This window comes from Uranotaenia lowii, chromosome 2 (genome assembly GCF_029784155.1).
Source record: "Uranotaenia lowii strain MFRU-FL chromosome 2, ASM2978415v1, whole genome shotgun sequence".
Lineage (NCBI taxonomy): Eukaryota > Metazoa > Arthropoda > Insecta > Diptera > Culicidae > Uranotaenia > Uranotaenia lowii.
This window is the reverse complement of record NC_073692.1, coordinates 273,526,318-273,539,481: the sequence shown is the minus strand read 5'-3', so window position 1 is coordinate 273,539,481 and position 13,164 is coordinate 273,526,318. Positions and strand designations below refer to the sequence as shown.

General features: G+C 36.8%; 1 protein-coding gene across 1 annotated transcript; it reads left to right on the top strand.

Annotated features, from left to right (window-relative positions):
• Window positions 1-5,276: 5,276 nt before the first annotated feature.
• LOC129748309 (general odorant-binding protein 56d-like) lies at window positions 5,277-5,926 on the top strand. The gene is made up of 2 exons (XM_055742857.1): window positions 5,277-5,426; window positions 5,503-5,926. Exons 1-2 carry the CDS (start codon window positions 5,370-5,372, stop codon window positions 5,848-5,850), a joined length of 405 nt encoding a protein of 134 aa, XP_055598832.1. The 5' UTR covers window positions 5,277-5,369; the 3' UTR covers window positions 5,851-5,926.
• The last annotated feature ends 7,238 nt before the right edge of the window (window positions 5,927-13,164 follow it).

Sequence of the window (13,164 nt, the reverse complement as noted above, 5' to 3'; positions counted from 1 at the left end):
ATGTATTTCGTATTTTACAAAATCTAAAGATGCCAAAATGTGACAAATTGCGTCCCCTTTCCAATTCACATTTAAATTTTCTCTACTGTAACAGGAACAGCTTTGGCGGTTGATTGATTGAAAAGTACGGGTTTTACACAATTTTTTTTACATTTTTTGTGGCCATGATCTTAAAAAAAATTTGATAAAAATTTCCGTATGTGCAGCATATAGCTTCTAACTTCAGCTTTCTCAGGCACTAAGTGAAATTTTTTTCGAGCACTAAATAACTGATTTATAGCAATTTTCCTGAAGCATGTTTTTTCATAAAAAATTTTTTGGACTTAAAATAACTTTGAAATTATTGATTGTAGCTGAAAACTGTCTGAGAAACATATTTGAGTCACATTATAAGCTTTTCAAAAATATAAATTTTAAAGAAATCGGTTGAGAAACAAGAAAGTTTTAGTGAAAATAGTGTAAACCGTCATTTGACCGCTCGCGGTATGAATAGGTATACCACATGCGTTATTCGAAAACCACAACACTTAAAAAAAATTTAAAAACGCAAAAATACTTGCATTTTGAAAATAAAAATAGTCCTGTCGTTAAATTGGCGAAAAAAAAATTATATAAGGCGTAATCATCCTTCAAAGTTTAAAAACCGTCATTTGACCGCCTCCGGTACGTTTAGTGTTAACATGACGTAAAATGAACGCCTTGGAAATTCTAAGATCACTAAATCAAAAAGCAAAATTGCGTCAAGGTTATTAAAAAGTAGTGATGAACCGAATATTTGGTCGGCCGGCCTCAAAACCGTTAAACCGAATATTCGGCTGTATATGAAAAAAATGCAACACTTTGATTTGTGAATAACTTTTGAACGGATGGATGAAAATTTATTAAATTTTTAGTTATATTACCTAGTAATATATTTTTTACATAAGCAAAATTTTGGCGATCTGTAAAGTGGTTTTTGAGATATCGTCTAATGAAATGATTCACTATAAATATTTTGCAAAATTTCATAAACTTTCAAAAAAAATTTTGCGAAAACAATCATATCGGAATTGGTACAGATTGGCATCAGACCACGTGTTTTACGCTCAAATTTTTTATGTTGTTAACTTTTGAGAAAACCCGAAAATATAAAGCCTCGGACATTTGACTTCTCGCTTTTGATTGGTAACCAAGCTGAAAAGCAAATAAAACATGAAATTTACCTATTGAGTTTACCGAAATCCAGGGAAAGATTGATCACGTTTTTCAATATTGAGCAGTTTCTATTTTGACGGTTTTAACGAGTTTGTTTTTTTTTTCATAAGGGATACAAAATACTTTCATATTATTTACAAATGCTAGTTTATCAAATGCTGAGGCAGTTCGGAACGAACTCAAATAATATAAAATAATTCATAAAACTCTACAAAATTGATCACAGCACTCAGAGATACTAAATTTGTAACTTTTGGTCCAGTGAGTTCTGAGATATACAATGCTGAATTTCGGTATTTCTTGGTTTAGATTTCTTCGCGGTCCGAAAATAACACCATCGCAGTCCTTAATGTGTAGGGCCGAAAAACAACTAAAATCGAATGATGGACAATAATGCTGCAACATTACTTATAAAATGTTATTTTCGAAAAAATTAAATTCTGCCTTCATTCAATTCCCTACACACAAAACTTTCGAGGCTCCACTTAGCACAATTTCATTGTTACTTTCCGTTAGCAAAAATATTTTTTTACTGTTGAGTTTGCAAAAAGCTAAATTTACTTGATTTTCATAATAAAAAAGGTCATTTTACTTGATTTTAGTAGGTTTTTTAGCCGCTTTGTTCACAGACACCAGCCGCCGCGCCAGTTGGGAGAAAAATAAAAAGCTGTCGCGATTAAGTGCGGTTCCGGATATTCGTGGCAGGTGGTTCTTATGGTGGCCAACTCCACGACGAAATGGTAGCCACCGGATGCTTACAGGTAAGGTCCGATCTTAAAGTGTTCAGATTCTCCAATTTTTTAATTTTATATTTTTGTGTTTGTTTTTTTTTTCTACCAGGTTAAAACTGCAACACGAAACCCGCGATAGTCTGGCAATGAGGAAGGACCACAATTGGAATTTCAACAAGCTGCATCCGGCAAACATTCCGGTGCTTTCTTTGATAAAGATGGCATTGGGCGGCATCCATAAATTACGTAACGCAAAAAATGCACTTTTTTGACCCCCTCCCCCCCGTATGTCACAAAAGGTAACGCGTCGACGTACTCCCCCTATGAAAATTACGTAACGCTGATACTTAGCCCCCCCCCCCCCCTCCCCCAACTTGTTATGTTTTAAAATATTGATTTTCTAAGATCAAAAATAGATTTAAACATACTTTTTTTAACGTTCTTCGAAACTTAATTAATATCTATCCAAATCGCTTCTTAGTACTCATTGATGATAACTCTGATAAAATAAATTGATTGTTTTATTGCGAGTTGCTCTGTGCTTGTTCACTGATGATCTATTTTGTATACTTCATTTAGTTCATGGAGCATAACTTGTTATGTAAAATATTCTCCACTTAGTAATATTCGTCGGAATAATCAAATTTGCATTTTTAAATCAACTTTAAAAAAAGTCAAATTTCCGTCTTGAAGTTGATTTGAGTTCTTGGGGGTGAATGCATCAATTATTTGGTTTTCCAAGTTCCATTTTCAATCATTTTGAAGCTGACAAATTTAAGCTGGTTTTGGTTTGCTCATCATTCTGAAAAAGTTGCATGACATCAAATTAGCTGCGATTAGCAAACTGAAAATTTTAAGGGAAAATCGTTACGTAACGATGAGCATACCTCCCCCCCTCCCCTATGTCACAATTCGTAACGATCGAGCTTACTCCCCCCCCCTCTAGGAGCGTTACGTAATTTATGGATGCCCCCTTGGTATTTCGCTCGCCAGTCAGTGCATTCCCAGGATCGAAACTTCCGTTTTACGAAAAGTGTGAAATTTTTTTTTAAATGTGAAAATTATGAGTGCAGGAAATTGGTGTATTCTATTCCATTTTCAAACATTCCCCTGGTTCTTCAGAGAAAAAATACCAAAACATGAAATAACGGATCCGGGCAATCTTTTTCTCCGGTTTTGGCTATAAATTTGTGTAAAAACTGCGGCGGCTAACTTTTTTCTCGTTTGCTGAAATTTTAGTGAAAAAATATTGCTAATTTGATTGCTAAGTTTCTAGCTGGTATTTTAGCAAAATTTTGCTAAATTCCAGCCTCGAAAATTTTGTGTGTAGGCTATCGGTCTATTCCCCTTTAATTTTTTCCTTCAAACTTTACCATCCAGAGGTGCCAGGTCGTTTTGTCAAAAATCAGGACACCGCGAAGAAAAAAATCAGGATTTTTAAGGACACCACTAAATTGGTCACAATAACATGCAGTTCTGCTTGAATTGCATAACTAAAGGCGAAATATAGGTGCTGAAGACGCTTCGAATTATGCAACTGAAGCGAGAATAACTTTGGCTGGTATGCAGTTAATATCGAAAAACACCATTTAAATATCATTTAAACCGAAGATTATCATTGCTTAAACTGGTTAAACTATTTTATTGAAGATTTGTCAGATGTTCTCATCATGGAACAATAAGTTTATTTATAAACTAAATATTTTTCAAAAATCAGGACAAATCAGGACATTTTAAGGGCCATTTTTAAGAAATCAGGACAATTCAAGCGTTTTTGAAAGCCTCTCGAAAATCAGGACAAATCCTGAAAAATCAGGACACCTGACACCCCTGCCCTGTTACCATCTGATAGGATTTGTAGCCTTTTGTACTAGACTGGCTACTCTTGGAAAATGTCCCTATTTTTTAATACCCAAAATATACCTTCAAATACAACAAAAACTCACCAAAACTATGTATTATTAAAGAAAAAAGTTGAACTCTCACATAAATCAACCTGCTGCTTCTAAGCGCTTTGACTTCATCAGAAAGGGTGTTTGTTTGCGAGCCATCGAAAAAAAATTATATTTCAAGATTTTGAAATTTCATTTTTACTTATATTTGAAACTTTTAAAAACAAACCTAATTTTACCCAATTTGAAACTCAACTTATTGGTTTTTAAACGTAGAAAAAAGTTTAAAGGTATTTTACTTTAGACTTAGTTTTCGATGATTATGTGGAAAAATTTCATGTTGATTAAAGTTACCCCGGTGATCAATGTTACCCCGTTTTACGGTACTAATATTTTCAACAAAAAATAAAATTCAACATTGAGCTTACCATTTGGAAGATCAAAATCACATTTAAGTGTTGAAAAAAAATAGTAACTTTTAAACTGATAGTGCATCTGACGACGATGAAATAAATGACTGTGTTGAATGTGTTAAATTTTTTTTCAATGCCGTTTCTTCTATTTTTTTTTTTTTGAAGAACTTCTTATGATAATTGGAAGAATTTCATAAGACGTTTATGAAAAAAAGTACTTCCTCAAAGCAACTTATGAAAATTAAAATAAGAATTTTCCTGAGTGTAAACGTTAAAGATGGATTTCATACCGCATAAAAAAACTTAGTGTATTTGGGAAATTCAGCTGACTATTTGATGATACTCAAAAGAAATTGTCAAACTAGAATTTAAACAGCTCAGGTTCGTTCTGTCTAAAGTCAAAGAGTTCATTATTTGCTAATTTGAGCACAAATAAAATGCAATTCATAAAGAACAATTGAAAATATTTCCTTCAGAAAAAAAGGAATGATTTGATCGACAAAGTTTAAAAGACATTTAAAACCGCTTTATTGAAAAACTAGTGGCAGCAATTAAATTTAATTACAGAGCTGAATTCATCACGAAAAAAATCACCAACACGAGATTGTTGATGCATCAATCTTTCAAGCAAAAAAAAATGTTTAAATTTATTCAATAGTTTTAGAGCCCAGACTAATTTCTCAAGCTGCAGAAAAACGCATTTTAAACTGTCGCCAATATCGATAGTCCGCAATGATTGCTAAAGCTGCCAGCAAACTTAATGACCCAATTTCCGATGCATCACTCAATCAAATCGTACCTTCGGGCTAGAATAAGTATAAATGATATTTATCTAAACCAGAAACCCAAACATCCCCCGCGCGATGATGCCGATGCTCTTAAACGGATTCCGTGCGCGATGCAACCAAACGGAATCTATTTAGCGTGTCGACCTTGCTTCAAGGTGTGTCTGCTGCTGCTTCTTATTTTAATTATCAACCAATCAGCTCAGAAGCGCCGCTTTTTTGACGAGTCTCTGGGGTTTTTTTTGCGCGCCTAGATGCCGATCCATTATCAGCTGGTCCAGAACGATATAAAACGGCAGTCAGATTTCGACAGTTAAGCTATTCAGTTGTCAGCTTTCGAGAAGTTTTGTTATCATGAACTCATTCGTCTCCGTTCTTCTAGTGGCTGCTGTTGCCCTGGCTGGAGTTTGCGTAAGTTTTGGTGCTAAGAGGTTGTATAAATTTTGAAGAATCACTTACCATTTTTGTGTACTAATATCCACACCAGGCTCTGACCGAGGAGCAAGTGAAGAAAGCCGATGGATTTGCGGCTGAATGTCTGACGAAATTCGAGGGCCTTACCAAAGAAGCAGTCGGAAAACTGCGTGCAGGAGAATTCGAGAACGTTGATAAGAATCAGAAATGCTTCGTCAAGTGCTTCCTGGAACGAGCTGGATTCATGGATGCTGAAGGAAACCTGCAGGAAGATTATATGATCGAACGACTGTCGCTGGACCGCGAGAAGAGCAAAGTGGAAGCCCTGGTCAAGAAGTGCAGCGAGAAGAAAGATGACGCATGTGAGACTGCCTTTGCTGCATTCGAATGTTACTACAACGGAAAGGCATCCTTGTTCTAAATGTGATAAAACAAAAATTAGCCAATTTTGTTAATTTTGATATAAATGAATAAAAAGTTATACATCATTAAAAAAATTATTCTTTTCATTTCCCATTCTTTTCGTTGCATCGTTGCATAACAACGCAATTATTGCCAAAAAGTTAATCCCCTTTCTGTGGCCTCTTATACAATCTTTGATATCTGAAATTGATTGCCCTTCCCTCAAAACTCCCGTGTGAAAATTTTCAAAGCAATCCATTGCATAATAACGTCATTATTGCTTAAAACAGTGAAAAATTAATAAACATGGACGACCCCTTTCGTCGACCCCTGGCAAAACATTGGACATCTGAAATCGATTAACCGTCCCCGAAAACTACCGTGTGCAAATTTTCATCCCAACCCGATGTGAAATAACGACGATAGTGCAAAAATATTGAAAGGTTAATATGGACGACCCTCTTTGCCGGCCCCTTACACTGAATTGAATAACTGAATTCCATTGCTCATCCCTCAAAACTCTCGTGTACCAATTTTCATCTGAATCCGGTGAATAATAATGACAATATCGCTGTAATAGTGAATAGTTGATATGGAGGACCCCTTTTGCCGACCCCTTTTTTTTATTTGGATAAGTGAAATCAATTGTTTGTCCCCAATAATACCTATGTGCAAATTTTCATCCCAAATTTGATGTATAAAAACGTCAATTTCACTTAGATATTGAAAAGTTGATATGGGTGACCCTTTTTGCCGGCCCCTTACACTGAATTTGATAACTCAAATCGATTACACATCACTCAAAACTATCGTGTACCAATTTTCAGCTGAAAACGATGTATAATAACGTCAATATCGCAAAAACAGCGAACAGTTAATATGGACGACCCCTTTGGCTGACCCCTTACACAAAATTTGACACCTGAAATCAATTTCCCGTCTTTCAAAACATTCATGTTCAAATTTTAAACACGATCCGACGAAAAGTAACGTCAATATCTTGTATGGACGATCCCTTCAGAAGGAGTCCGAAAATCTGTAAACATTTTTCATCATTGCTGGTCCTAATGAGCATCCATGCCAAATATCAGACCTCTAGCTCTCAAGACGGCTGAGTCTATAGAGGACGAATAAACATACAGAATTGCTTTTTATATATATATATAGATTAAGCCTCTCTGACATCTTACTTACAATGAAAGCTGCTATTTAGACTCTCCTATGCAAAAATTTGTTCCATTTGCTTGATCAGTTATCGAGTTAAATATCAAAAGCCTCCTTCACCAATCTCCAATTTTCTTCATTAGTTTCCGAAAAATGGACAAAAAATTCAATGGGCTCATTATTCCATACTTATCCCCCCACTTGATGGAAAGAGGGGTTCCAAAAATCATAGACATTATTTATTCTTGTACCCAAATGGTCGCTCAAGCCAAATTTGGTTCTGCTTGATTAGTTCTCAAGATATGCATAAAAATTTTAGGGAAGCCCCCTCCCTCAATCCTATCTCCCCAATGGAAAAAGGTGGGGGTCTCAAACAATTAACTCTCTATTACCCAACTGAAATTGTCCTGAAACCGCATCGAATAGTTATTTTTACGATTTTTTCCCTTAATGATTAAAAAGATGCTGATCTAAGATTCTGTAACTATGACAGCTGTTTGAAATTCACGTGGAATTAGCTATAGCTAAGAGAAGCTTGAAAACCAAAAAAAAAGGAGAAAATGTCCTATTTTACCAAAAATCATCATTTTCGATGTCTCAGAAAACATAGTTTCATATAGTTTTTCGGTCTAAAAAAAATATTCTAAATATGAAGCTTGAAAGCTTACGGAATGCTGGATTTACTTTTTGAAAAAAAAAAAAATAAATAATTTAAATAACCAAAGTAGGTTAAACATAACAAAATAAAAAAAAACTTGCCTAAAATATTTTGTTTGAAAAATCAAATATTTTCCATCAATGGTTTTTATACAAAGATGTTTGTATTCACAAAATACAACTTCTGTGAATTTCAGAATAAAACAAATGGGTGTTAGAGGGTTAAATTTGGTTCCATCTTCTCGATTTGTATTCTTCCCAAATTCTTTCACATATCAAATTTGGTCATTTGCGTCATTAGTTCTCAAGTTAATCCTTTCAGTGAGAGCGAGGAGTCTCAATCCAATGCCAAGTCTAACGTGAATCAGTTCAGAAGTTTCTGCGTCTGTTGTCATCCCTGCAGACAGACAAATAAATAATTTCTAATTTTAGAAAATTTGAAAGTTTATTCTCTTGTACCTCTTGTACCAATTTTTCAATAATTTCATTTCGATTTTCCCTCTCTTGCAATACTTTCAACTAGTTCTAAAAATTAGCTTCATTTTTTTACTGCTTAATTCACACCTTCTCGTATCACTTGTAGTCACAGTTCATAATCACATTTTTCTTAAATATTTCACACTTATTATGCTTCATTTTGAATGTTTAAACCCTCTAGAACCCTTATTTTTTAGCTTAAACATTCACAGAAGCTTAGTTTCATGATTACAAACAGCTTTTGTTCTACGAAAAATTTTAACATTGCCGATAGTTTTGATATTTTCTCAAGCCGAAAATAGTTTCCCTTTTTTAAATATCCATTAGGTACTCACTAGGGTGGCAGCCAAAATGACCATGTCGTATTTAAAAAAAAACTGACCTGTTTAAAATTCCAGCTCAATCAAACTCTATTTAGGAGTAAAGGTGCTCAAAGTCAAGTTTCTCCAAACTCTTGAAATAACCAAATTTGGGACTAAATGAAATTGTAACCGTCCATATTTGAACGATCACTCGTTTATTTGAAATTCCTCAATTTTCTTAAAATTATTATTTTTAAATATAAGGTGAAATCACACTTCTACCGAGTAAGATAAATAGGGTAGTTTTAAGAATAAAAAGCCAACCAAAAAACTAAAAAAGCATTCCAAAATCCACTAAAAATAAAACAAATAAAATAAAATCAAAGTCCAAGTATAGAAAAAGAAAAGAGTAGGTTGCGGCACAACGTCTTTTTCAAATTTAAACCAACAGTACACTGCTAGGTTTGTAGACAGCAGCAACAACATCACACTCTCCACAAACACCGGCGAACTAACACCAAAAGTGGTACAATATTGCCCTATGGTAAAAGTTCGTCAAAAATACTGAAAAACGGAGTTGGAAAAAAGGAGACTTCCGCTGATCTTCCACTTCGTTTCGGACCAGCAAAGAAGCAACACTACGTTACAAAAAGTGTTTATTCGGAAATCTTAAAATCGAACTAAACGTAGTTCCGCGAGTGCCTAGTTATTTGCAGTGGCCTCATATACGAAAAAGCTCGTGCTTAATCCTGTGGTAGCGTAAAATTTCTACCAGGAAAAGCACGAATCCGAACTCTGGTCCAGAAGAAGGCTGAGGTGGAACACCTCATTTTCGGAAATCCCGAAAGAGCGTCCAACAACATACGCTCTAGCATACCTCGTGGTTGGAAGTTCCGACAAAGAGCGACACAACAACATCCGCTCCGACGGCCCCGCGGTCAGACGCACCGGAAGCCGGTGTGGGATCCCCTATTGGTGGCCGATCCGTGAAATCCAGGCTCCGAAGACGTGGTCATCAAATCGAATCCAAAATTCCGACGGCCTCGTGGTTTCGGAGTCCGACTGAAGGATCCGGTCCTGGATCCGAGCGAATCCAAGCAGACCCCAAACCCTCCGATCGGTACCTCGGGTGTTCCAAGCAGACGATCATCGGTAGCGGCGGGCCCAGACACTGACACCACACACATAAAAAGTAAGTTCGTCATGTTCAACCTTAGCTAGGGACGTTAGGGCATGTTAGGGATTGAAGTGCCGAATAAAAATCATTAAATTCGGTAACTAAGTGTGATTTCTACCTCCTCTTATCACTTTCTTAATTACGGCAAGCTTGAGCCGACCCTGGGAATCTTGGGGAATCTCTTGTGACTGAGCGGGCGTAACGAAACGAGAGTTACATTTTGGCGACTAACGTGAAAAACAGCTTCCCTGTTTTTAAGATAACTGAAGGGGGAGAACGATTAAGACCATCGTTTTCATCGGTGTTTCTGAGAAATCCATGTTTAGTTACCAAAAATCTTGACGTGAACTTCATGTAATGGAAAGTTTTTTGTGTTAATTGTATAAGCACGAGGTAAAAGTTAACCTCACCTTCGAAGAAAAACTTCTATTACAGTTCAACGATTCGATCTCGCGTTCGATTATATGGTGCAAAACTACAAGAATAGATCAAGATCAATATAATCACCAAGCAAATCAAATTTTTCTGAATTAAATCAACAAATTATTCATTTTCCAAATTATTAGATTCAGTTTTCAAAAGCATCTTTTTACCGTTCATAAAAACAAATTCACAATGGAAAACATCATTCCACAGTATTTCACTATGAATGTAGCACACCTCAGCGACGATGAATTGATCCACGAGTTGATCATTCGCCGCATCGCTTTTGTAGGTGACTCTCGATCTTCGCAAGAGCGAAACTGCAGAAATGCATTAAAACAAGAAAAAATAGACGGTCAATCTGATATCTAATATGTAGCGTGTTGGAACTCAGTTCAAGAAGAGTTGCAATTGTGCGACTCGAAAATCACAGAAATCACGAATTTTCTAGAACCGGGAAGGAACAAAAAAGTTCCTGATCAAAAATACAAATCGCGTCTTTTGCATTATCTTTTTCGTGTTTTAAGATTGAAACCGCACACGGTAGACGAATTCGAGCTGTCTAATATCTCCGAAACAGCAAGTCTTTGCGTTAAACTGTTAAACAATTATTTTTCATTAGTTTCACCTTTTCCGGCAGTTCGAAGAGCCGAGAACGACAGCATAAATGACACTTTAATCCGCATGCGTAATGAATCTTCGAATTCAATTAATCAAAACGAACCCATTGATACTCAAAATCCCACAAATAGTTCAGAAATGCTAGAAGAAAATAACGATGAGCGAGAAGAAGATCGTGTAGAACAAACTCCATCTCACCGCGAGGAAGAAGAAGAAGTGGATGGAGCAGTTGGTGGTTCCTTTGATCCGTCTGTTGATCAAGAAATGCATCGATTACGTACAGAGAATTCGAAATTAAAAGCACTGCTCGAAAATGTATTATCGCGTATGGAACGTCTCGAAGCAGATCGTGTTCAACAACCAATCGTCACTTTGAATAATGAAAAACAAATTTCCACACAAAATCGTAAAAACCCAACAGAATCGATACAGGAGTCTAGTTTATCTAGCCCAACTGGGCCTAAGTCCAATTATAAAGAAATTTTAGGTTGGTTAGAAAAAGAATATGCTTCGAATAATTTGAATACACTTAACCGGGATGATTCGAAAAATCAAAAGAGTACTAACCAGAATATAGATGTGGTGAAATCCGCTAAAGTTGATGGTAATTTAAGCCACAATTCACAGATTCGCGAACCCGCGGGAAAAAGATATCCGATCCATAAATGGAATAATACATACATTTCCTCGCACGACATTATAAATATTTGTGTTCTCAGCATGATTAAAATTTGCTCGCGTTTACTCTTATTATCATTTTGCTGCCAGACATGCTGAGAACAGTAGCGTCCATTACCAGGGGGCTCAATTGAGCCTTTTGGTGTGGGGGAGTGTGGTGGGCCGCTACAAAAAAAAAAAAAAAAAAATATTAAATACGACGGTAACGACAATGGCCGACGTCTTAACGAATTCCTTAGAGAGGTAGAGTTTACCGCTCGATCTGAGGGATTTTCCGATAACGAACTTTATTTTTCCGCGTATCACTTTTTCACAGGCAAAGCTCGTACCTGGTATATGGAGGTCAATGCCCATAACGAGTTGCAATCCTGGTCAGCTATTGTTTCAGAACTCAAGAGGGAATTTTTACCAGCTGATCTTGACTACCAATATGAGAGACAGGCACACTTACGTAAACAAGGCCCAAAAGAGCGTTTCCAAGATTACTACTTGGAAATGTCTCGCATATTCCGAAATATGTCCATCCAGCTCGATGAGCACAAAAAGTTCCAGATTCTATTTCGTAACCTCCGCTCGGAGTACAAGAGCGCCATGCTATCCGCAAATATCACTACAGTAAACAGTATGAGGGAATTCGGGAAGAGCTTTGATTCCATCAACTGGCAGTGGTATGTGAGGCCAGAACGCGATCGAGTCTCCGATCGGCAGGTTAACGAAATCGTATCTAATAGTAGGTCCACTAACAATAGACAGTGGAAGTCAGAGGAGAAATCTCAAAGAGAGTTCAGGAACTCAGAACGGTACCCAAATCCGAGGAACAGCTCCAACGACCATCAGCCGAAACACAAACCTCAGTTTACTAAACCCATCCAACCTGATAACAGATCAGACCATATTGGGAAATCTGATAACCCGAAGCCAGGGCCCAGTCGAGTTTTGACTCCTCTGGAACGAATCGTGAAAAGTTACCTCCCACCGAAGGAGGGTACTTGTCTGAATTGCCATAATTACGGTCATAATCACAATCAGTGTAAGGAAAAACGATTGACGTTTTGTGAAGCATGTGGTTTTCCCGGCTTTTTCGGAACAGATTGTCCCTATTGTCCAACAAAAAACGTGACCAAGACTACCCAATGAGGCGGGGTGGTCAAGTGTCACTTCTCGAAAGTCCTCAATCAGAAATCGAACACACAACAGCTATCCTAAGCCAACTTGGTTACCATGAAGTCTGTTGCCATCCACAACGTGAGCAGGAGGTTAATACAATTTTTCTCCACCCACAGCGTTATGACAACAGACCTTATGTGAAAATCGAGTTGCTCGGGATCAAGCTCATTGCCTTATTAGACAGCGGTTCAAATAAAAACATTTTAGAAAAAGGCCCCCATAAAATAATTTCCAATCTTAACATCAACTTGTCATCTACTGATTTGACTTTAATTACAGCAGGAGGTAGCCCAGTTCAAGTATTAGGAGAAGTTGAAATACCCGTTTATTTCAACGGAACAACTAAACTTGTTAGTTTTGTTGTTGCACCGTCACTAAACCGACAGTGTTATCTCGGCATGTCCTTCTGGGATCAATTTGGGATCTACCCATCGCTTCGCGAAACATTCATCGAAACAATGGATGATTCGGTCGAGCCGATGGAGGAAGAGCTCAAATTGAGTCCCGAAGAACTGTCCGAACTGGAAGATATTAAAAATCTATTTTTAACCCCAAAACCTGGTGATATAGGTCGCACTAGCCTGCTCACCCATACAATAGAGATAGCCGATGAGTTTCAAAGTCTGCCTCCAATCCGCAAGAATCCATATCCGTGGAGTCCAGACAC

What these genes read in the sequence shown, in the direction of transcription:
- LOC129748309 (XM_055742857.1), top strand. Translation starts at nt 5,370, where the DNA reads ATGAACTCATTCGTCTCCGTTCTTCTAGTGGCTGCTGTTGCCCTGGCT. An exon ending in TTGCCCTGGCTGGAGTTTGC is followed by an intron (nt 5,427 to 5,502) that starts GTAAGTTTTGGT and finishes TATCCACACCAG; the next exon opens with GCTCTGACCGAGGAGCAAGT.